Here is a 26801-nt window from a genome sequence, read left to right on the forward strand (position 1 = left end):
GCAACTCATAAAAACAAAAAAAATCCTGGTTTGTGATAGGGGTTTTTATGGTGGTTTTGTGTTTTGGTTTTTTTTTGTTTGTATGTTTGGTTTTTTTCTAAATCACAGTTAGTTGAAGTTATACTAATCTATGCTGACTTCAGCTTTAAAGGAGTAGTAACAATCTTCTGCTTGGGTCAATACACTTCCATATGGTAAAAAAGAACAAAGTTTATTTCAGTGTTTCCCTAACATGTTTATATTCTCATAAAAGAGGAAACAGAAGATATAACCACTTGTTTTGGTGATTCTGTTCTTTAAATTCTTCAAACTGACCTCAAAACTGAATACTATTTCTTGGCAGTGGTTTCCTATAATGGGAAAAAAGTCTTTTCCAGACAGGATTTGTCCTAAGGTGTTTTCTCTATTAATTTAAGAAGACTGTTTTCTCAAAGAAACTTCAACACAATCTTTGTAGAAACTTTTGCATCAAACAGCAGAAGACTGTCCTGTCTCGCTCAACCAGAGATCAGGAGATCAAGGAGAACGATACCTCAGTCATCCTCATATAGATGCATCAGATATATCCACCAAATACACAACCAAATATGATCAAGTGTAACTGCCTGTTGCATGGCTCAGTTTAGATTGGATGAAAATGAATCCTTCTGGAAAAAGTTGTGACCTCTGAAAGCCTAAGTAAACCAAAGAGTATTGGTAGCCCAAAGAAACCAGCATCAGTCATTCTTCTACTGAATTACAAATGTCCCAAGTTTCACTGTAGTCTACTACTGCTGAAAACAGCTCTAGGAATGGTCTCACTTGATCCTCAAAGACACAGATCAAGTGGCTGCAACTGTGAAATAGGGAATAACAGGAACATTCTGAACTTTACTAGAAAGCAAGCTTAATATGAAAGCAGGAATCATGTCACGCACTACAGGAAACTAGTATTATATAATGCAATTTTACCATGAGATCAATCAGACATTGGAATAATCTCCCAGGGGAAGTGGTAAATTCCCCTACATTAGTCAGTTTTAAGAGTCAGCTTGACAGAGTGCTGACTTATCTCATTTAAACTATACTTCTACCTTGAAAGGTTGGGCTAGATGATCTTTGTGGTCCCTTACAACCTGGTATATTACAATTCTATAAAAATGACTGATTAAGTCACGCAAAGAAGCGGAAAATACCTGTACCGAGCCACCATGTCTGCCAGCTGCTAGGTGAGCCCTCAAATGATGTGGATTGGCTTGCTGTGAGTCCCAAGCTGCCCTATGGTCTGTTGACTATCGTTTTTGAATGCATGAGGAATATATGCAAAAGAAATAAAATTTCCAAAAATAAACAATTCAGGCATAATTTATATTAATAATATTATTTTTAAAAGCACAGAAGCACTACATACTCAATTTCTATATAGACTGTACATCAACATTATGCTTGCATATGCCCACATGTACATTTTCATACAGAAGTAATGTAGCTAAAATGCAAAATTCCTAATAAAAAACAAGGTCCACCAACACAACCTCTTAAATTAGCTTATGTAAATGGACACAGCACTAAATTCCTAACATTTTTACCACCTTGGCCATTATCCTGGTTTGGGGAAAAAAAAAAGTGGAAGTGTTATATATACGTGTTACAAATGAAATAGACATGGGGAAGACACAGTGATTAAAAACAGAGAACTTAAAAAAAATTAAAGGAGTATCAGCAGACAGAAAATTTCCTATTGATGTAAGCTACATTATATCATAGCATCAAAAAAGCAACCCTTTAGGACATTTTAAAGTCCACAGATGCATAAGTACTTTAACAAGGAACTATTTAAATCAAAGAAATAAAGAAAACCTGGAGTCAACTTTATTCTGGAGTTCTAATCAAAGCAACAACATTGCACAAATCATTACATGTGAGAAATTGTGTGGGAAGTAACTTGTTAAAGCATTAGGGTACAGAAACATTGCTAAGGTCTTGAAATAAGTTTTAAAAGACGTGGTGTTTTGGAACGTAACAGGATGAGAATCTTACCAAAAAAATCAGTAAAATCCTAATTGGTAATGGGGTACAGTGGACAGCAAAAGAATTCGCATTGTATATAGGAAAGAAAAAAAAAGGGGGTGGAATTCAGATGGAGTTGGTAACTTCTATAGTATTTGTGAAGGTTGTAAATCCATCAAGGCCTGAAAGATTTCTACATTCAAAGACAGAGGTAAATCTTACAAGACAGAAAGAATGGTGCCTCAAAGCTAAGATAAGCAGAACATCCTTGAAGATAAGCAACTAATGAGCTAACACAGCAGCAAGAAACCGACTTAAATCACTAGTTATACAGCGACAATAAAGGTGAAAAGTTTAGGGTTAAAGATTTCCCCAGAAAACTGCTGAATATGTAAATAACTTTGTAAAAATGTGTGGCTATGATAATGAATGTTACTATAAAACCTCAACCTATTAGCAGGTGTGCTTTTCAGGCATCCCACTTCCTGAATGTACCCAGCATGCTGCTAATAAACCTTTGCTTCACAGAATTTATCCATCTCTAAATTTGCATTTTGTGAGCACATTTCTCACATTAGACAAAAGACAAAGAATCTTATATGAGCATTTTACCTGATTTTTAGGTTGTTGCATTTTATCTCTGTGCTGACATGCTTCTCTGTTTGAAGACAGTGTAGGGTTTGAATGTATTGAACGCAATGGAGTAGGCTACAAATATAAATAGTATGTAGCAACAGGTAAAAAAAAAAAATAAATTTCTAAAGTCTTACCAACAGTTACAGGCTTGTAACAGAATTTAATCTTTAAAACTGACAGTTTCCCATAACCTGAAATTATCAAATTAAAGCAAAAGCCTCACTAGGTATTTACTGATATGAAAGACAAAAAATGTAATCCAAGACTCACATGATTTCATAAAGTAGCAAGCTTATTTATTATCAGACATTAATTTTCTGAAAGACTTTAGGTTGATATTTTCTGCAGTTAGGATGTTTTTGATGAAAGCCTGAAGAAAGGCTTAAAGTAATTTTTAGTGCTAATTTCCATGCTAAACACTGAAAAAAGATTCTTTCAGGGAGTCACACAAGGATCTTCAGGGTAAAATGTATAATTTGAAATTATCCATCTTACACACACAACCTCTTCCTTACATATTAAAAAGAATCAAGAAAAAAATTGAGATGCAAAAGAATTAATATTTTACTCTTTTTTTAGAGAATATAAACACAGTATTTTCTGTAACTTTAGATGTGCTTTGACGGAACCTGATAGTCTAGTTCATATTTCATTAGAACAATGCATACATAGTATAGACAGTTTCTTCACAATGAGCTGATAAATACCAGTGATTGCTCTACATTTTAAAAATACTTGGAGCAAGAAGGTCCCCAAAGCAAGAAAATACGTGCAATAACAATCACCTGCAAAGTTTTAAACTTCTTCAACAAGCCTGAATTCCTATAACCTTGTTTTGGATTGAACAGAGATATACTTTGACATTAAGAGTACATGTTATGAAAGAAAATCAGTATGAAACATCTCAGACTGAAAAATAATGTCTGAAAACACATCTGAAAACGGGTTAGTAATAGCAGCTGTTCACAACTCTAATAGCAGCCATGAGATGTAAATGTATTCTGAAACTCAAGACTAACACTAGCTCAAATCTGATCACACAAACAACCTAGTATATTATTAATAGCTTAACTGTACTCACCAACTGTTTGCCAATCCAGTCATATTCATAATCAAACATATAACCTTTCCGATCAAGTAAGTCTGTGAAGAGCTTTCTTAAGTAGTCATAGTCTGGCTTTTCAAAAAAATCCAGCCTTCTTACATAACGTAGATATATAGCCATTTCCTCTGTATAAATAAGAAATGCACATAATTGCATGCCTGTTTTAATGGCACTCAAAAACCAGTACTTACTACATTATAAAGTAACTTCTACCTCTCAACATAAACCTAAACAGTTGTTCACCATGAATCTGTGAATTACCAGAAAAAAAGTTAATTAATAGCAATATTTGTCATGATATGCTGCCATATTCTAAACATATCCTGCTAAGTAATTCCCCACTAATTTCCCTTAGCATTACCTGTTAAGATCTTCCATTCAACCTTTCAATCCTGATACACAGTGTGCCAAAAGAAGTGTGGCGAGAAATGCCTCACTTTTCAGCTGTTTGGTTGTTTTGGTTTTGGTTTGGTTTTTGTTTTTTTGGGGTTTTCTGGTTGTTTTTGTTTTGTTTTGTTTTGGGTTTTTTGGGGTTTTGTTGGTTTTGTTTGTTTGGTTTTAAATTAAACAAAGACAAGCCTAAGGAAAGGTAAAGAACTGGGTATATGGATGTACAGGGTGAATTATGTCTCAAAGAGCACATGTTACTGGAATGTAACCTTCCTTTATGAAGAAGGATTCTAATAGAGGATCCTAAAGCAGGCAACTCCAATCATCCTGACAAAAAACGAACAGTACAGGCTCTGCTGAGCTATAACTGTAGTATACCTATAGAAGGCTGCAACAGCACTGCATACTTCAGGCATCATGTTACGTGAAGGTGTTGAGCCAAAGCCTTCTACTTAAGACAAGAATTCCAGCACAAACCTCTTGGCAGATGAGCAGAGCATACAGAAGTCTCATTCTTGATATGGGTTTAAGCCATAAGAGGCTTCTGAAACAAGCAGCTGTAAGGAACAAGCATCTTTGTGGATAGAAGACTACAAGAATCCAAGGACTGAAAGTGAGGATCCATGAACATCTGAAGCACAAGCTTCAAATCCCACAGAATCACAGAATCGCAGAACGTTAGGGATTGGAAGGGACCTCAAAAGATCATCTAGTCCAATCCCCCTGCCGGAGCAGGAACACGTAGATGAGGTTGCACAGGAAGGAGTCCAGGCGGGTTTTGAATGTCTCCAGAGAAGGAGACTCCACAACCTCTCTGGGCAGCCTGTTCCAGTGCTCTGTTACCTTCACTGAGAAGAAGTTTCTTCTCAAATTTAAGTGGAACCTCTGTGTTCCAGTTTGTGTCCATTACCCCTTGTCTTATCATTGTTTGTCACCAAGAAGAGCCCGGCTCCATTCTCGTGACACTCACCTTTTAGATATTTGTAAACATTAATGAGGTCTTCCCTCAGTCTCCTCTTCTGCAAACTAAAGAGACCCAGCTCCCTCAGCCGCTCCTCATAAGGGAGATGCTCCACTCCCTTAATCATCTTTGTAGCCCTACGCTGGACTCTCTCCAGCAGTTCCCTGTCCTTCTTGAACTGAGGGGCCCAGAACTGGAATCCCATTGAGGTATGTGACTACTTCTGCAGTAACTTTTACAGGAATCAGTGAAATGAAGGGCATGTGGAAAAGCAACCATCTGAGAAAACAGCAGACGGTGAGAAGACAAACATTAACAAACTTTCACAAAAGACCAAGTCCTACATGTTCTTCCCCTCCAGCAGGTATTATAAGAAAGAACTAAGTACTGAAAGAGTGAAGAGAGCAACAATTTAACCATACAGAAATTTTGTTGCATTCAGACTGTATCCATCTACAGCTTCCTGTTACAGAAAGAGGGAAAAAAAGGGGGAAAAAACCAAACAAGAAAAAAAAAATCACAGTGCAGTGGTCTGGAACAGAGTACTGCAACAGGTTCTCACAGCCTGATATAGATCAGGTGAAGCACTTGACCTGGGTCCTGGGACATGAGTTACAGGTGGAGAGAGCTCTTATTTAACTTGTTTAGGAGCCTCTGTAGCTTATGGAAGAGTGGGAAACCACCCACAGGCAAGCCATTCTGAGAAAAGCAATGACTCCTCAGTCTGAAGTCAAAAAGGCTACCACATGGTTCCAAAGAACAAGAGAAGGCACCCCTGTACGATCAGAAACTCAGAGGACAAGTAAGGCTAAAAGTAGATGCCAACAGAATTCATTGATCCTATAAAAAGATATGTATGTCAGAAGCAGCACAACAGTATCGCTTCACACTCACCCTGACCCAGATACCACATTCCAGTAAGTCCGGAGAAGATGACATTTTATGGTACAAAAAAGGTGCTGTAAGAAGCCTGTTTTCTGACACAGGATGGCTGAGAAGTGCAGAGGCAGTGCTAAGACTGAGCTATGCTAAGTTAAACTCTTTCAGAGACACTAAGGTAGAAAGAGAGATAAGTGAATGTTTGAGAATAGCTTGATAACAAGAAGTTGTGTGACAGTGTCATATTGATGCTGTCACAAACGCACAAGACAATGGTATCGAGACATCTGAAATTACTCAGTTCTAACAAGAACAGAGTATTAAGTACTATGTTTTAGGCATGAGCAGATGAAGCTGTGGACAGGAGGAATTCCTTGGCACCTAAGGTCCAGCTCAGCAGAAGCAAGATTCTCCAGCAATACTAGCCAAGGAGATCAGCATTTGAAGGTGGCAAAGAAATGCTTACACACTGCTAGGGACCTCTTTAACCACATCTTTTCAATATAAACTGGAACCCAAAGCATGCAAGGCATGTCTTCAGATGTACAAAGGCCAGAACTAAGCCATTTAATGCAGCTGAACCTGCTAAAACTGGCTGATCTCAAAAAACAAGTATCACCCTTATCATGCATTTGAAGCAGAAACTCTGGAGTTTAAATCCTTTTTTTTATTTTATACAAAGCTTGAAAAAGCAGCACAAAGACAGTACAATTCCACAGAACAGGGTGTGAAAAAAAGGTAAGTATTTCACAAGTGACAAAGACCAAAGTGTCTTTCACTGATACTACAGAGTTCTCTTGCCTCAGGGAACATCAATCAGCTAGCTAAGTCTGCAGGCTGACTGAAAAGAACTGAGATTATGGTAGATGTACTTCTCATTCTATTCTATGTCTTCTGTGACAAGGACAGAAAAAGGAAGAAAATTCTTGGATATCACACATGTAAGAAGTTCCACATACAAGAATATATTTATTATTAATAGGTACATATGTACTACCAAATAAGTTTATTGTTTGTGTTCTCCAAGGTCAAATATATTTCCCCTGAAATTTCCCACCCCTATCAACACGCATGTATTTGAAAAAATTTGGCGGAAACAGTCCACTAAATATATGGAGCTACTCATACATAATAGTTTCCAGGAACTGCACCATATACTCCTTGAATTAGATATTTAAAGGATTCTAGCAAGGACATAAAAAACAACATGCAAGACATACACATTACTAGATGCAGAAGGTTTATATTCCAGAACAGGTTTGTTTTGTTTTCCCACATTTAAACTTCCATCAATTCACCAAACATATATTCAGACATTTGCTCTACGTTCTATAACAAAAGTCAATTTCATTTGATTTTTTTTTTTTAATACACAGGAGGGAAATTAAAAGATCAGAAAAATTTATAATAGACTAGTTTTTACCACAGGATTGGAAAGAACTTCAAATGCCGTCTAGTACACCACCCCATCCCATAGCAAATTAGTTACAGCTTTGTCTGCCCGGTTTGTTTTCGCACAACTCCAGTAAATGAAGTTCCATAGTGTTCTGGGTAATGGGAATCCCTTCATGCTCTTCGCAACATTTGAAACACAGGAGATCAAGTCTAAAAGCTGGTTTGGATTAGATCTATTACTATGTCCTAGCTGCTGTGGATGCAGCAAACTGATTACTTTCATGTTTGTATCAGCCAAAAGGCACGGAAGGACTTTTTTCCCCCCTCACGGTTGTGACTAAACCAATCATTTCCTTCAGTCTTTGGTGATGGGTCTAGCAAATATGGCATATAAGTACTCACTTTATGAGACACCCTGAAAATAGAATAAATTTTTTGAAGTACAGCCCCTAAAATTGAACACACTGCTTCAGCTGAGGCTTTTTACAGAATCATAGAGTCATTAAGGTTGGAAGAGACCTCTAAGATCATCCAGTCCAACCATCAACCCAACACCACCATGCCCACTAAACCATGTCCTGAAGTGCCACATCCACACATTTCCCGGAGGCCTCCAGGAATGGTGACTCCACCACCTCCCTGAGCAGCCTGTTCCAGTGTTTGACCACTCTTTCAGTAAAAAAAAATTTCCTAATACCCAATCTAAACCTCCCCTGGCACAACCTGAGGCCATTTCCTCTTGTTCTATTGCTAGTTACACAGAAGAAGGGACCAACACCCACCTCACTACAACCTCCTTCCAGGCAGTTGTAGAGACTGGTAAGATCTCCCCTGTTTCCTCTTCTCCAAGCTAAATAATCCCTTGTTCAGAAACAAGTAGAGCAGAAATGGCAGTTCATGTGTCTTTCAAGCTATATTTTGTTTATATAATCTAATTTAGTATAGAATTTGTGTACATTTTTAAAAATATAGCAGCATGACAGTGTTCACTTGCATTTACTTTGTGACTGGCTGACTGGTACATTACCTAAGGAACCTTTCCATACCCAATAGTTCTTAATTTGGATTTGATCTCATCTTCGTATATTACAGTTCAATAAATCATTCAAAGTATCTTATATTTTTAAGACTGTATTTGTAATCTGACAGGATCCTTCCATTCTAACTCCACTGTTGAGCCTACAAATCACAAACTTATCACTTGCACATTTAATAAACATTATCAATCATACAAGGCACTTGAAAACACTAAACAGATACACCATAGATCTCTGTGGAATGCCATTTCCTATTTCAAATTTGGCAACAACATACTTAACTACTTCAAGTCAGCTTACACTCTTCTTCCCACAGTAGATTACTCTTGATTATGCTTTTAGGATTACTTATGAGGATCTTTTAAAAGACCATCAAAAGCAAAAGTACTAAGATTTCATGACATAAAACAACAAGGCCTGCTGTAGACAGGATTTGCTTTCATAAGAGGAAATTAAATCAATCTGTCATGAGCTATTCTCAGCAAATCCATTTTGCCTATCAATGATACTGCGATCACTTTTCAAGGTGTTTTAGTTTTATTTTGACAAAACTGTGGCCATGCTGCGTGCGCACACGTGTCTCCTGTCCAGAGCTGATCAGTCCAACTTTTAAAAAAAATGTCATATTTGCTTTTCTCCACTTTTTCAATATCTGACTGATTCTTTGTGCACTTAAAGAGAAGCACAATAGAAGTGACACCTGAAATTACTTCCAAGTTATTTTAAGTATTATTTCTAGCAGTTCCTAATACAGCTTGTTTTAAAAAGGGGCATGGTATCAGATTTGAGCTGCAAAGGGTTGCAAAACTTTATTTGTGAAGATACAAGTGTAGACTAGTTGATCACTGTAAGAATACATACTATAATTTTATTTCATGTTTCCTTTACAGGATCTGTATTTGAAGAACACCAGTATTAGCTTATTGCTGCTTCAAAGGATAATTCCTGTATCTATTACCATAGCACATAACGTGTATTTTGAAGTACAATTTTATTTTAAAACAAGGTATTAAACAATTATCTATACCAGTTTCATCTTTTAAATCAATACATAACATTTTTATTAACAGTAGATATTACCTGGGAAGTTTTCACACAATACTTCTACAGGGGTTGCTCGTTTTGTGTCTCCAATTTTCTGGTAACGTTCTTTTAATGTATCAGCCTATGATACAAGAACAAAACAAGCTTCTGAAGCTACACAGCTTGCAGACAAACTTTCAAAAAGAGAAAGATCATGGCAAGAAAAGCTGATGATCCGAAAATAGGATAGAGGAAGATATCAAAAACCACTACCTTTAAACCTTGCCATGGAAGGCTTCCTCTGAGAAAATACATAAACATATGACCTAAAGCTTCCAAATCATCTCTTCTACTTTGCTCTGAAACAAAATTCAAATATTATTAAAACATTCAATCTTCAGAAATCTACATTATATTTAAAAGGTTAGTTTCCAAATTATGTGAAAATAATTGGGAGTTATAAAGTACTTGAAATCAAACCGAGCATGTGGGGGGCTTCTTGTGTACTATGGACTCCATTAAGAACACAGCTAAAACAAAAAGAAGATGCAGACTGCTAGTACGATCATCTCAACAGTACTTTAAACAAATTATCTCACTTTAAAACACATTTTGACCCTTTACATATATAATTGCATTTTCATTCACTATTTTTTGTTCCATTAGTTGTGAACTTGAAACAATTTAAGAGAAGTATTAATTGAACTCATTTTTCCTCTATAAAATCATGGAAAAGATGGTATGTTTCTTAGGGACACCCTACAGAATTTCTGAGTAAGCCAAAGGTGGACTGAAGAAGGCTCAGAAGTCTTATTATTTGATCAGAAAGCAGCACAGAGAGGCATGTACATACAGCCTGCTGTCAAGTCTAGCTGACTTAAAAGCTAAGTTACAGAAAACGATGTCTAGCATGGCCACAATTTTTCTTCTGCAGTAGAGCAGTGGCAGTACTTCAAAAAGTTTGCAGAAGGTTAAAGGCAAAGAAAAGTAACAAGCAAAATGCAGAGTATTCAAAGTTTTCAAAGTACATTCCATATTATTTTTAAATAAAATCCATTATTCTTAGGAATACTGAATGTAATAGAGAATAAGTAAAAGTCTGCAAGTGAGTACTGGAAAACCCATTTTTACATTTTCACCTGACTTCATACTGTACTGGTGTTGAAACAACTGTTACACAGCATACCATGTTTTGTAGTAACAGGTAGTATTTACCTCTAATTTTTACTTTCTCCCTGACACAAGGCAAAAAAATGAAATATTAACATGGTTTCTAGTCAGTACTACATAAAGACAAAACCACTGTTTTGGTTTTGACAGCATGAGAAATGAAGAAAAGGAAAAAAATGTTAGATTTTGAACACAGAAAAGTTAACAAAGCCAACCTGGCTTTGATATATTCAATACAAATTATTGCCACAAATATGCTGCATCTGAAAAACAGCTCTTAATCTTCATATAAAAAGTACAATTTACTTATTGAAAAATAGTAGTTAAATATCACTTCCTATGGATGGAATTTTTCAAGACAAGCCTGAGAAACAGGAAACCCGAAGACTATATATTGCTATTGGTAGAAGGACCTCTGAAAACTTGTGAAAAAAAAAAAACAGCAGTGGCCTAGCTGTAACACAAAAGGATTTTAAGCATCAGCTTGAGGAAGGGCTGCTGATCCTAGTGCATCACAACTTAATGAGACTGAGAGGATCCGTTGCCTAAAAGGTAATACAATCATATGATAACAAACACACAAAGCTTTAGGGCACATGGTCTCCTCTCTTTCAAGGACGTCTCTTGAAGCTAGCTAAATTAGTAAGAAACTAATACCTGTTATTTAGTTCACAAGCTACAGATAAATTAATCATTTCTATTCAAATAGGTTGATTTAAATAAGAACTAGAACTTAATTCAGCAGGCTTTTTTTTTTTTAATCATACATGGTAAAGTAACCATAACAGAGGTCAAACAACAGCCAGCCTTCAGTAAGCATCCATTATAAACACTAAATTCCCTTTCAAAGAGTTTTACTGCTTGCAATAGAAATGCTGAAACAGGAGAAATGTACTACCTATTTGGATCAGAAAACACACTGTTAGCCAATGGCATGATTACATGGTTTGGTACACAGATTCGTTACTGTAGTCACAAAACGGATAGAAAGCGACAATCTACATATCCAGACCTATCAGTCTATATAGTTTAGCAAACAAATTCCAAAGTTATCACCCAGAGTTTGTAGTCTTACTAAAAATTCTATGATTCTGTACAATAATAAAATGAGGGAAAGAACATCATCCCTTCCTGAATGAAACCATGAATCCTGAAGTTAATGATTCTCATTCATAAAAATGGCATCAAATGCCAAATTTATCTTAAGCATATATTGAATGCCATACTATTATGTTAAGAACAATGGGGACTTGATGAAAAAAAACAACCAACAAACATTTTCAATTATACCTTTAGTTAAGGGAGCAAAGATTTACTTAGTTTACTTAGCTTATTTTAGTTCGTATCAGAAGCACTGTTTCATCTAATTATGGATTTATAAGGCTAGTTATACAGAAAAAAAGGTATCGATCTAAGCCAGCTACAATCTTGCCCCTGAGATCCAGTGATAATTCAGTGGGTATGAGAAGGAGAACTTCCTATGGGGTTCCTAGGACTGGAAAAGGATTTCATCCTGCACCACTGGCTCAGTGACAAGTGAAATGAAAGCTGCTAGGAATCCTTGAGGACCATCACCACAAAGCACAGCTTGTGTCTGCAGAAGACATTTTCTTTGAGTTTCCTGAAATATTCCAGGATTTAGGCTAACACAATTTTAGGTCCAAATGTTTAATGTTCTCATAATAATAAATGCATTAAAATTGATCCAATGTAGAATTGGGTTTTCCTGGTCTAGATCACAAAGAAGTCTGCCTCCTAGAAAACTGATTTTAAATCAAGAAAAATATGACAGCTCTGACAACAGAGTAGATCTTCTATAAAAGTAAAGGTGGAGCTATTTTGGTTTTGATTGAAGATAAGTACTGTTTAAAGAAATTGACTTAATTTGCCCTTTCAGTCAGCATTAAAGAGCAGGTGTTTCATTTCCAGAAGAGTCTCAGGCATTCATTGTGACTCTTCAATAATTAAGCACTACAACCAAGGATATTTGTTGTTCCCCAGGGATCATTATAAATAGCCCTATTGTAGCAATTACAACTCCATGTGACTATACTTAGTACAGCCAAATAACTTAGACAATAATTCAGTATGCTGTTTTTCTGAATTTAGTGAAATCCCAAAACAATTACCAATTTAGAGTTTCAGCAAATACAGAATATTGTAGGACATTTACAGATGCAGATTTTTGTATCCCTTAAGCTCCCAGTCAGAATCTACGTTCTCTGTGATCTCTCCTTCCCTTTCTGAAAATGAAGGGGATTGGAAAAGGAGCATAGAGTAACTTTAGAAGACAATTAAAGAAGTTACCTTACAGAAGCAAGGGCACCAGCTAGATGCTGATAAGAGCTGGAGAATTTTTTTATTTTCTTCATATAGCTACCTGAACAAAGCCACATTATTTTTCACATATACAAAATACCTTCTATTACAGATATAAGCTCCCAGTTTGGCACAAACTACCAGAAGCCCTTGATCAAACATCTGCTACTGGATCTAAAGATTCTTGAAATAACTGGCTACACAATGTTCAGTAACTATACCTCACCTTCTACATACACCTCAAAAGAGTGGGCCTTGGTAATTTTGTGCAAGTTTTGACTAAACACATGCAAACATTTAAAGTCTTCCTACTTACTATGTACTTCTTATGACAGTTTAAAACACTATCAATATTAAAATGTACTTTTGATCAAAGGACAACAAACTTTCTTATTCATACATACTAACGTCAAACAAGTTACAGTTCAATAAATGCATACTTGAAATAAGAGAATGTGAACCTGACAGTCTCCCTCTTCACTGAAAACACATTTTTTACAAGGGTAGCTGACACCCTGGGTAGTCAAGAAACAGTAATACATGCATTAGTTTTGCTATGAGACCATTGAAGTTGCTGGGAAAATTACCTACAGATAAAAAAATATCACCCTGAAAAAGTCTCTTACTACCATAAAGAAACATCCTCAAAGCAAAACAAGCTGCTGAAGAAGAACATTAGCTTTGTCACAGCTACCTTGGCCAGAGGAGACTGTCTATACCTTATCCAGTCTTCCTAATGGCTTTGCATCATTTTGAGGGGTACAGAACTATCCATGATACAAAAGCTAAGTTTGGCAAGAACTTTCATACATACTGAAAAGGTAACCATTAGATAAAAATAAACCTGTCCAATCAGAGATCAAGATTCTACCTAAGGAGTGGAAAAGTCTCCCTTGAAGGAGAAAGTGTCACTTACTATGTTCCTGTGTTAATATCAGACATGTAGTCTTCTCAAAATTCAGTTGTGCTCTTCAAGTAGAAGTTTTACCAGTTTGTTACATTACCAGAATGTACCAGTTTTACAGTCTGGTTTATTTTCTTAAATGATGGGGAAGGGAGGGTGTCCTTATTTAAGAAGGACTAAAAAAAGCTTATTTGATTTTAAAATTGGTTTTATCACCTTAAACTGACACAAACTTGGTACACCATGCCTGAAAAATAAAGTTGATGTTTCCTTTACTTGAGGAACTTGTGTTCCAGAATTTATGTTTAGGAAGTTCAAATCCTGATACCAAGTTTCTAAAAGTGTTATCAGTGTAAAATATTCATTATCCTATCAGAAAAATACTAGTATTTACACTATTATTCTTAAATGAAAAATTATTTAACTTACATCTTAAAACTCTTTGGTTCTAATATGGCTTAACAATAATGCAGATTCAGTCTTTACTTGGTGAAGAATAATAAATCTAGCAAGCATGACAAGCTTCGAACAGTTCAGTTATTTTTTACACATACTTCAACTACATGAATGTATAAAGAATTAAGGCCAGCTTCATTATACAATGCATTTTGAGACAGGAAAGTGGAGTTGGAGGTATTTAATTATATTTAAATTACCTGGAATATGCTATTATACTGTTTTAATTAGAGACTGCTTCTTATCAAGAATTTCAAAACCCACTGACATCAATGACAAGAGTTGAAGTCATGACAAATTTGTCATCATTGTGGTCATAGCAAGAAAACATCATAGCACTACAGTAAATGCTGCAATATTACAAAGATAGGATTTTCCTTCCAATTTCAAACACTAAAAGAACTGCTCAAAGATGGCATGCTGTGTTTCACTTCTAATGTGGGGGAAAGGTAAAAATGTGTTCTAGTCAGCCAATTCTCAGATATGATTTCAGTACCATAATGCAAGTAAATTTAACTGAAAAAGGAAAATAAATTCTATGTTTTATACAACTGCAAAAAAAAAAAAGAAAAAATATTAAAGTTTATGACCATTACCTCTAAGAAATATTAAATTAAAAAGTTAATAAGTAAACCTTTTATCCATCTGAAACCCAACTGCAACTACTAAACCAGTAAAAACTTAAAGTGGTAAGAAAATAGGGAAAGTTTTCCACTCTGTACTACAGGAAAATGTATTACTGGCACAGGCTGCCCAAAGAGGTTGTGGAGTCTCCCTCCTTGGAGACATTTAAAAGCCATCTGTTCCCAGTCCTGGACAACCAGCTCTAGGTGGCCCTGCTTGAACAGAGAAGTTGAACAACATGACCTCCAGAGGTGCCTGCCAACCTCAACTATTCTGCAATTACCAGTCCACTACTGAAATCTTTCTTTACTTGTCAAGGTTTCACCAGACACTTCCATAATAAGGAAAGGAACCACAGCAACCACAGTTCTATGGAAAATGGGGATGCCGATATTTACACTGTTCGCTACTGGAATACGAAACAAGTGCCTTCTAATTTTGAGACATTTTCTGATACCTAAACTAGCAGCTGATTTGCACAAAACAGAATGAGTGTAATACCCTGATGCTCTGAAATATCAGCTGAAATAAGGAGAGATTCCCTCCACTCCTTTCCCCTGTCCACATGAAAACATGTTGGTAGACAGCTGAAGGCAATGACAGCTGTCAGCTCTGAAGTAGCCCACATCTAACAGAAATAGACCATTGGAAGCTATTGGGCAGACTGTGGAAAATCAAAATCAGGTGGCTGTCACTGAGTTTGGCCTTCCCTCTACAACTTGAAATTGCAGCCCTGCGGTAGAGATAACTGAACACTTTGTGAATCAATCTCTGAAACTTGACAGGTTTTTAGTGCAATTTAGATTTCAATGAACTGAAAGGTCTGTTAGCTTTAATATCTCATGCTGAAACCCATAGTTGTTCAAATAATTTTCTTCATTATCCATTTGCTCTTCCTTTCCAAGACAAGTACTAATAATCATCATTCTTTCCTTCTACAAGTAAGCACCACCTTTAGTGGCCCAACTTTTCATCTGCTGTAGCACTGCAAGCTTTGTATTTTAAGCAGGAACATAGCGTGAACTGCTACATCATTTCTTGTAAAATTTATTTTTTGTCTATTTATTAAAAACCTTGACAATTCTTAAACTTTTATCACTGTATTTTACTTAGAGAGAATAAACTATTTAGAATGAATACTAATAAACAATCTTTAAAGATATGTACTACAAATATGGTAACGTGCATTTTCAACTCTAAATTGCTTTGCAGACGCTAACAATGCAAAAGTGCACATTAGTATGTATTTGAAAGGAACTGCTATTCAGATTATTTTATGAAGATTATTTTTGCTTTAAAAAAGTCTTTCTTCTCAGCTCTTCACTGGTGAGCAAAGTATATGAAGACACTGGCATACTTCAAGTATTGAAAAAGTTCTGGAGGAAGACAAAATCTTGGAATCTAAGTATGGAAACCAGGGGTACTTAACATGAAGTTCAAAACTTAGTTTTCTTCTATTCCTCAGCCCTTTTGTCCATGTCAACCTTATTCACAAATTGCTTATTTGAAGGACAGATGCTTCCAGAATTCATTTAAATTATCAGAAAAGGAAGTCTGTAAGAATGACCAAAAAAAATTCTCCCAAACTATCAAGACTCAATTTGCCAGCAAAAGGAAGACATTCTCACTCGCTTAATTCATCTGCTGAACTTCAACATGATAGTTAAACTTAGTATGATGATTAACTTCTTTATGTGCAAAAGTATGTTTTAAAGAAAAGCAAACTGGGTAACTGCTTTACTGCTGCTCCATTACATATAAACCCACTTACTAAGTTTAGCCAAGCAAGCTGTATTCCAGGATGCTCACAGAGCCAAGAGTCTCAATTGCTTTTCACAAGACCTAGTTATATTCTAGATATTAAATGTGTTACCTTGACAAATAATATTGTTGAAATTTGTGCATTCCTGATGTATAAGTACAAAGAATTACATTCTTCATATACTTAGCAGAAATTATATCAAATATCTATCTGTTATTTACTTTAATTAATTGTATACTTTCTACAGAAGCAATTCCAAAAAACTGGAAAGATGAGCACAAAAGCCCCATCTCCAACCCTTGGAAATGTAAGCAACTATTATTTTGTCTTATTTTCAGAACTTGTTCCTAAAAGCATGCATATAAAGAAGGTAGCCATCCTGTGAAGATGCTTCCAGGGAGTGGGACTACCAACGAGATTTTAAAGGCAACTCAAAAGCTTGCCTCCAAAAATCAGGTATCAGATACAAAGGCAGGACAGTTATATATTAAACAGCACTTTTTCCATTTCCCTAAAAAAATTAAAAGAACCACCAAAAAAGTCAAAAACAAACAAGAAAAACACACACACACAAACCAAAAACAAATCAAGAAACCAAAGACAAAACATGCAGTGTGTAAATATGTAAAAAGTTACTTAAATCTAGGTGTACAGTACCTAAATATAACTCTTATCAAAGTGACTGGGATTGCCTTTCAGCAACTGTCCAAATTCAGTGATCTCTGACCACATCCTGCTAATAATCTGGGGATCTTACACACATTGTTAATCTTGCATATAGATACATAATACAGGCATAGGTACACCTGCTCTTTTCTCCCTACTTAATGGAGAAATTCGATGTTGTTTTAGGAATCTACATGGAGAAAGCTAGACCAGCTCATGCCAAAATCTGGAATGAAAGCTGGAACTGGTTTGTACATCATGAAATTAAATCCTTCAGCTTTGTTTGTAAAGAAACAAAGAAGCCAGAGGATGTAGAGATGCAAGTCAAGTGAAATCATTCAAAACTAATTTTCAATTATGAAGTAATGGCTGGCCATGTGAAATTATACCCTTTTAAAATGTCAATATAGAAAAACATCTTTTCATCACCCATTATATGTACCTCCTTAAGTTTTCCTCCTATCTGTCTTGAAGATTTGCAGGTTTTGTTTAATTTGAAAAAGCTCCACACACTAACTTGTCTGGAGATGCTGCAAATTTCCAAAGTTCGCTGTCCTGAAGTACTGTTGAACAATGTTTTGTAAGCACAGGTCTACATTTGCCATGGAAGGCACTAAACACATATTTATATGTTACACACACACACACACACACACACACACATATAATATATATTCTGTCTCTACATTTTCATAGAAAAGATGTATCTGAAGTCAGTTTAGTAGTCAAGAAAGTTCAACAGGTCTTTCATAGCAATTTTATTTTGAGATCAAGCCAGGCACCAAGAGAAAAGCAGAAACAGGCAGAAGAGTCAATTTACTAAGCAAAATAAAATAAAACTTCAACTCCATTTTAAAAAAGGCACTGTCCTGGTTTTAGCCGGGATAGAGTTGATTTTCTTTCTAGTAGCTGGTATAGTACTGTGCTTTGGATTTTGGATAAGAATGATGTTGATAACACACTGATATTCTAGTTATTGCTGAACAGTGCTTACACTAAGTCAAGAACTTTTCAGCTTCTCATACTGCCCTGTCAGCAAGGAGGATGTGTGCACACAAGCAGCTGGAAGGAGGCAGTCAGGACAGCTGACTCAAACTGGCCAGAGAGATTTCATACCATATGACATCATCCCAATAAAAACTGGGAGGATTTGGCCTGGGGGCAGTGTGGCTGCTTGAGGCCTGGCTGGACAGTGGTCAGTAGGTGGTGAGAAATTGCATTGTATATCACCTGTTTTGTTTATTTTTTTTACAATTACTATTTTCCCTTCCTTTTCTGCCCTACAAAACTGTCTTTACCTCAACCCATGAGTTTTACCTTTCTTCTCCTATTCTCTTCCCCGTCCCACTGGGGAAAAGTGAGCAAATGACTGAGTGGCTGAGTGGTGTTTAGTTGCCTACTGGGTTAAACTACAAGAGGCATAAAGGCTGAATACACATGCCTCATTATCACCCTCTAAATAAAAAACCGAGGTTGTTTGGCCGAGAGAAAAGGAGACTCAGGGGTGACCGCTTTAAGTGTTCACACATATTTTTCTATTTAAATTTAGTTATTTAATAACAACTTACCACTACGCGTGCACGCACGCACACACACACAATCTCCTGTATTTCTTTAGCTTATCTTATTTACAACGCTAGCATAACCTTTAACTACTCTGACAATGCCTCATTAACAGTATAAGCATTAAAAAGAAAAAAAAGAAATCAGTATCAAATATAAGCTACTTTTATTCCACTACATGGTATATTTCAGAGGTATAAAAAAACTGGCAAGGTAGCATTGAAAATCTAAGTTGTTGCAAACTATTCACTTTGAAATCTTTAATAAGCTTTATCTACTTCCCACTTACCCCACCTCAGCATGGTATACTTCTAATGTAAAGATATTACGACACAAAGATACATCTCATCTTTCTTTTATGGATACCTAACTAAAATAACAATTATTTGCTAGAACATGACCATGATTATTAGAGACCCTGAGAAACTTATTCTCATAAACAGTATTACCATTAAGACAAACTGTAATTCTGCACAGTACACAAAACTTGCAGTTCTTAATGACAACAAACTGAGAAAAATTACAACTTCAAAACAAGATGACTTCAGACAAATGACAGTTGTTGAATTCTTGCTGCTGCACTTAAAACGTCCACGTACCTTTTCCTAAATGTGTATTTATACTCATGTATCTAGCTGTTCCTGTAAGGCTCTTGTGTTCCCGATATGGTATGTGCTTCTTTGTTTCTCGATCTATATACTCCTTTGCCAAACCAAAATCTATAATATGAATAATTTGCTGGGTTTTGTTTCCAGGTCGTCCTATTAAGAAGTTCTCAGGTTTTACATCTCTGTATATCAAGTTCTTTGAGTGGACATATTCCATACGAGAAATCTTTAATAAGAGAAAAAAAAATGACAGAAAGTTTAATTAAAGCTTCAGGTTGCCACATTCAATAGTGGTAGAAGCTAAGTATCTTACATTGCCTTTATATTTAGAGGAAATCACCGCTCCTATCACCTTAAAACCGAAAGGTTATTGCTCTTAACAAGGTATGTTCTTGCTAGAGGAGTTAAAGTGAAGGAAAACTCTACACATTCCCCAAGTAGATACGTCACATGGTGTTTTGGAAACTTTCACACTCGACATTAGACGTAAATCAGTATATAACAAGTTATATTTAAGAACAGCTAGCACCAACTAGGTTTTCTGCACATTAAAACTATAACTGGAAATTATATCATCAAGAAGCAAGAAGAAAAGTTCCATGTAGATCTATTACATATTAAAGCTATAAGCAAGAGAAACAGTGTAAGTTCACAACTATGTAAATAACCTCCATTCTAGCTGGATCACTTTCTATCAAAATTTATACACTTAGAAAGAAACAGCAAGTATTAAATAAAGATGATCTTTGGATCTGTGATGATTTGAGCATTTTTTAAAAAGGCACTTATTCATTCTGGCTGTAAATAAGCTAAATATATCTATATGTCTATTAGTGGCAGGCTTGTTATATAATTGCAGTTGTGTTTTTAAACATCTATATTTACACTTCATTGGTAAAAACATCACTTCCTACTTAGGGAAATGGAGGTTCAGTATCATTAATATTTCATAAGGACTTGTTTAAAACATATTGTATACAGGCAAACATGCAAAGCCTTATTCCTCTTTCTCTGTCTTTCCACTTCTACACACACTTGGGTGAAAACCAAATCAGGAAATCTTCAGGAAAAAAAAGGGGAAAACTATCCACTGAATAATTTTGTGTTGTTTTAGGATTTCCAGAAGGATTTGAGCGATTATTTTTTGTTGTTGCTGTTTGCTTGCTTGTTTTCCAAGAATGCCCAAGAAAAATATTTATGCTATTTAGAAGTTCCACCAGGAAACTGCTTTTTTTATTTTGTGAAGATTTTCTTTTTAACTGAGCATGTCAAACTAAAATCATGATTTCAGGTTGTGATTATGAGAACTCTGAAGACAGAATGAAACTACATTGATGCAATGATTCTTGCAAAACTAGAACAAAGCAAATGAAAGTGACATATGACAGTCTTAACTGCTAAAACTGTATCACAGGTTCATTTAGAAGCCACCAACACCAATTTAAAACATGGGAAGTGCAAATCTCTTTTCATGCAAGAGAAATATGCATTTAATCCACTGAAGACTGATTTAGTTAATCTAATGAACATTCAAATTAACATCTATTCTACTTACCAACTGTATCGCTATCATAAGAACGGTTTTAAGAGAAAATGCCCTACCACACAAGTCAAATAAATCTTCCAGACTAGGTCCAAGTAGTTCTAGCACCAGAGCATTATATTTGCCACATGGGCCAAAATAGTAAACCTGTGGTATTCCATCTGTAAAATGAAGATACAAAATAATTACAAGTGGTTAAATAAGATTAAAGAACATGCCAATAAAATTCCTACCTGATTTCAATTTGTTCTGAAGTTAAACGCACATTTGTCATAGAAAAGCAACAACAAACCCTCAAAAACTACAGGCAGAAGATACAACAGGAGTAATGAGGACAGTACCAGTTTCACTAATATTTTATTAATATTTAATGTTTTACTTGTGAAAGATTTAAAGCTTTTTACAAAAAAACAAAAATCAGAACCTATCAGATTCTATAAGACTAAATTGAAATAGGATTTTAAAAAGGTTTGAAAAGAGGTTTAAATAAGCTCATTTTTTAAAAAATTGGCATTTAAATGAAACTTTTTAAACTAAGGCTATGACAAACCTACATTCAGAAATAAAACCATCTTAACATATACAGAAATCATTTATTTAAAAACCCAAAAGAGATTAAGGAATGCTCATGTTTAATGAGATATTAGGTCAAGTATTAGATGCCTCATCAAAATAAAAATATCATAGATGACACATTGTTACAGTCATCACTTGTTAGTATTTTTTTTTCCCCAAATACAAGTATTTTCTACTTAAATTTGCACTGGAAGGTCTTCTCTTCCTCCGTTATTTTTGGTTTCTGTTTAGATAGCACATAAACGTTTTTCTTAAATGTGAGTTAGTCCATTAAAAACCTAAATACCACAGTCCATCTGTTTTAATCTACATTTCTAGCAAAATGTATGATAGACTGAGATTTATTAATTCAGACTATATGAAGGACAGGGATTTTTTGTTAATGTAATCATAAGAACATATGACAGAGGAAATTTTTAGAAGTCTCAAAGGGAACCTATGATAAAGATTAACACTGTTTTCACTTCTGAAGTATCACACCAGACATCACTCTTCTTAAATTCTTTCAAAAATTTATGTCCAGAAAATATCCATTAAATTCTGTTCTTACTGTCAATTCATTAAAATTATTTAAAAGAAAAAGATCCCTGAATAAAACACAATTTCATATTTAAAATTTTATACTAACAAACACAAATTTCTAAGTTTTAGTTGTGTATTTTTTGTTTACTTAGAAAATTATTTACGTTACAATTAAGTTCAGAACAAAACACACACCATTTTCAAAGACAATATATGGGAACAAAAATATCCCACTGTATGTTAAGTTAATAATCTCCTAAATACTTTGTAAAAGGTATAAAATACATCTACTTAGAAGGCCAAAAGGTAAATTTAGTGTTAAAGGTACATTTGTCTTGAAATCTTGCATGAAGACTGAAATGTGCACTGTTGCTCTAATAACTTACATCTAAGTCTAACATTTTCCTGATGTAAATTTAGCATCATATTCTCCAACACAAATCACTTGAAGAACATGTAAATTTGCTGTCTGTAAAAACTATGGCTGTAAAAACTAAAAGTTAAGACTGGACTATTGTGTCAAAAAAAATATTTTTGTTGAGTTTTCTATGGCAGCATTCCAGAAACCCTGGCAGGAACACATACAGCACACACACCTCAGACAACTGGTGATACCAAGGCCATAAACGTCTCAAAAACTAGGGCTAAGTCATATGGGTTGCACTAAGAAGACACCCTTGCCAGAATCATGGAACAAGAGTCTCCTAATGTGCACAGCTTAGACCAGCTAAACTACACATCACCTGAAAAAATTACTTCTGTCCTTTTCTCTGAACAGAAGCATGATAAGCATGTCTATATAACAAGACTTCTCCTGGTACAGCAAAAGAATCAGTTAAATATTTAACAAAACAGTTAAAGGTATCTAAACCTTCAGTAGAGACATAAAAAACTTTCAGTTTAAGTTAGCAGAGTATGTAAGATCAACCACTTTGTTAGAAAATGCTTCCTGAAAGAATATTTACCAAAATAAATGCAGGCATCAGAAGACTGGAAATGTTCTCTAATATTCTCAAGCACTGCATTTACAATTACAGTAGCAACAATGCCGTGTTCATCTTCATGCTCAAATATCTTCATACACACTCATACTTTATCAATACAATGAATACACATACTCCAAAAATTAATACAAAATTCTTCTGCACTTCTGGACCTTACAGTTTTATATAAACATGACAGGTAATCCAGAAGTTTGAAAATATCAATATTTAAAGCTTTATGAACCCATTTCCCTTTCACCTTTTTGTACATATGCACTGTGTGACTATATAATTAAAACTAACTTGACATCATTGCCTGTATTCATCTTGGACTTCCTCATATGCACAAGACTTCTTTCTTATTCAACACAATAAACTTTGTTCACTTAAGAAAGCTAGTTATTCTGGATTTTTTTTTTTGCTCTTCAGTTACATATTCACTGTGTCTCATTTAAGTATTCAATACTTTGAATTTTTTTTTCCCTTTCATGTGAGCTTCTTCTATATTGTCCATTGTTACAATACTGTACTACTATACAGAACTACAAAATCGATTTTCAGAATACCTTAATGAAACCTTGAATTTTGCCTTCCTTCTCTGTAAATCAAATGTAATCCCTAACTCTGGATGTTTTTGAGGTACATCAAGTATCAAGTTTTTCACGCATTCCTACAGTGCTGCTTACACTCTGGGCACAGATTTCTAAATGTGTCCACTAGAGCTCTGGGTAAAAAAAAACAACTTACTGGTTTAGTAAAACTAAAAGCAAATGAATGCAGTATTTAAGAGCATTTTCACTAATCTCTTCCTATAAGTGAGACTAATGAAAGTATAACCCCTAAAAATCCAGTTTAACTGTTCAATTTTCTGAAGACTGGATCTTCCATTCATTTTTTTGTACTAATCTAAACTAATATACTTAACATGCATAACCATATCCATTTCATAAAGACTTCACAGGAGTACCTTATTACTACTAATGAATGAGCACAGATCATGCAGCATACTACGTCAGAACATGCTACATGACAGTGATTTTAATTTTATAAATATAATCCCCAATTATCAGATAATGGATTGAAAATATATTTGTAGACTTAAGGTGATATCATAACTCTAGAAATCAAGTTTTCTGACTCCACTTTCTGGTATGGTGGAACATGGACACATAGATGTTCCTGCAGCAGCAAATTAAGACATACAGAAATATAAGTAAACAAAAAACAACCAGCAAAAAAAACCCCAACCCTTGAGCTTATGAAGAGAAAGAAAAGCACTGCTAATCTGTAAGAAAGAGCACCACTTCCAATGGCCTGAGATGCATTGTGGGAATCTCTGTTCTTATATTTGCATGTTTAAAGACATTAACGCCAAAATATTATCAAGAGAAGTTAGTCTCCTCTATTACCATTGCATCTGCTCTGTGTCTCTTTGTAACATCTTAAATGCACTTCAGAAATACAGAACCCAGAAGACTCTTGGGCTTTCCCTAGAGTTATAGAACATGTTTGCATGACTACATACTAGTAAAAAAAAAAAAACAACATTTGTGGAAAGGAATATGACATCATCAGATTTGTAGACAAAGTTGCCAATTTCAGAAGTGTGTTTATAGCAGATGTCACCCTTTAACATTTTGTTCTACCACATCATACCATGAAAGCACCATAGCAACTTCTCTTATATACACATCCAGGTTAGGGAGTTAAGTGTTTCAGCTGTGATCAACTTAATTTTATTTAACATGGCAATAATAGTAATTATTCCACTCAACACCTGACCTTTCGATTATACAAAAAATCCAGAATACCCCAAAATCATGTTCAAGATGTTACTACCTTCTGCAAGGAAGATAAGGAGTGTTACACCTAAAATTCCTGTTGTTCGTAATATCATTTCATATTAACACTTCAAAGTACTAGAAGTTTTGGAATTTTTTTTAAATAAAATAGTTTCACTGCTTTTGCTTAAAACCAATAACCTAACATAATTCTGTTATTTGCATTGTTTCTTCAAAAAAAGTCAGAAAGTAACATGTTCCTAATAAAGAGTATCTAAGGTTTTTTCCCCCACAATAGAGATATAAATGTAAGCTCTCTTATATAAATCTTAAAAAAAATAGGTTAAGTTAGAAAAACAAACTTTTATTTCTAGGAAACAAAGAATTTATGCTTTTGTTGACAGGACATTCCAATACTTATTACCCGTTAAGAGCGTGTATTTTATTTCCATTTTGAATTAGTCTGGCTTCAATCACTGAAGTCTGTCAGTGTAAGAATATAAGAAGGAAATACTGGCAATTTTAAAGACATATCCCAATCTTCTTTCTGTGAAATTAAAGTCAGTGTTCTTAGGTAACTTGCTCAATAATTACTTTGATTACTCTTTAACCCTTTCTATTAGCTAGATGGATCTTATGCTCCATTCTCAAAAATCGTTTTGAGAAAGTTACACAACAACACCCTGTCCCCCCAGCAATAATGTGCAGAACTTAATGCTTGTCACACTAATCTCACTATAAGGTTACAAGTAACTTCTAGTATTCTACCAATGAAGAACGTTATTTGTAGCCAAAAAATAGTATCATGAACTCCCATTAAATTACTTCAACACTAAAACATCTAATTCCTTTCTAGATTCACAACTCTGAATATGGTGTCCTTATTTTCAGATATGAGCCACATTTAGTAATCCCTAGATATTTACACTTGCTCCCAAGTAAAACTCTTTCCTCTGAATGGACTCAATTTACTGAAGTAATCTGCAATCCTTTATGTGACTGCCTTATCGTGAAATTGCAAATCTATTTTAAACCAATATGACTTTCAATTCTATTTTACTCACAGTAAAAATCAAGGAAGTCTTGACTTGGAAATTCACTACCTGAATACTGCTTGGACTCAAATTTCTTTTTCTAGAAAAGTCCATTTTCATTAGCCACCTAAAATGTTGCTGCTGTACACCAGTGGTCTCCAAAATAGAGTGCACACATCAAAAAACTGTGCAAGAATATCCACTAGGGTGCTGGAAAAAAATATGAGAACTTACATTTATTTTTTTACCTAAAAATAAGAAACTAAGCTCTGCTAATATTAAATACATGGCTTGACAATGGAGCTCTCAGTCAGATGGTTGCGTCAGACATGGTACACGCAGGAGGCATTCTGGCAGAAGAGTGGGAATGCAGAGGTGATGACAGTAGTGTATTCATGCATCCCCTTACTTTTGGCTTATTACAGTTTACGTGTACCCAGTTAAGTGTACTTAAGGATTATCTTGTCTAGTTTTCACTGAACTCACAAAACAGACAAGTAGCTCAATAGATTCCTACAAAGAAACTACAGACTGAAGTTAATGCTATTATTGCTAGCACAAGCAAGCAAGAAAACAGCAGAACTGACACTTCTACTCCTTGTACAAGCCTATTTTCAAGAATTTCTTAAAATGCTTACTACAGAAGACTACCATCTTGTGTTTATCAAATTAAGAAAATTGCATGAAGTATTTCTAGAAATTATCATGTGACAAAAATTCTGCACCATCAAAATCAAAACTACTACCAAAGTATTTTCAAAATTATAATCAAAATATGAAATAAGGGGCACATATCCTCCAGTTAGTAATTTTTTCTGTAACTGTATAATTTGCAATACCTCCAATATTTTACTATTAGTAAGTCAGGCTTATAT

General features: G+C 34.9%; 1 protein-coding gene across 1 annotated transcript in view; it reads right to left on the bottom strand.

The window, feature by feature from the left end:
* Positions 1 to 23208, bottom strand: part of LOC104538691 — a 30459-nt gene extending 7251 nt beyond the window's left edge. Inside the window, exons 1-8 of the mRNA XM_010181984.1 lie at positions 23094 to 23208; positions 21043 to 21191; positions 19479 to 19713; positions 9689 to 9774; positions 9473 to 9557; positions 3707 to 3855; positions 2602 to 2697; positions 1176 to 1271 (exon numbers count right to left, since the gene is read on the bottom strand). Coding sequence (XP_010180286.1) covers positions 1176 to 1271; positions 2602 to 2697; positions 3707 to 3855; positions 9473 to 9557; positions 9689 to 9774; positions 19479 to 19713; positions 21043 to 21191; positions 23094 to 23208 — 1011 coding nt within the window. The remainder of the gene's footprint in view (positions 1 to 1175; positions 1272 to 2601; positions 2698 to 3706; positions 3856 to 9472; positions 9558 to 9688; positions 9775 to 19478; positions 19714 to 21042; positions 21192 to 23093) is intronic.
* Positions 23209 to 26801: the final 3593 nt, after the last annotated feature.

The sequence above is a fragment of the Mesitornis unicolor genome, unplaced genomic scaffold (genome assembly GCF_000695765.1).
Source record: "Mesitornis unicolor isolate BGI_N332 unplaced genomic scaffold, ASM69576v1 scaffold24410, whole genome shotgun sequence".
NCBI classification, from domain to species: Eukaryota; Metazoa; Chordata; class Aves; order Mesitornithiformes; family Mesitornithidae; genus Mesitornis; species Mesitornis unicolor.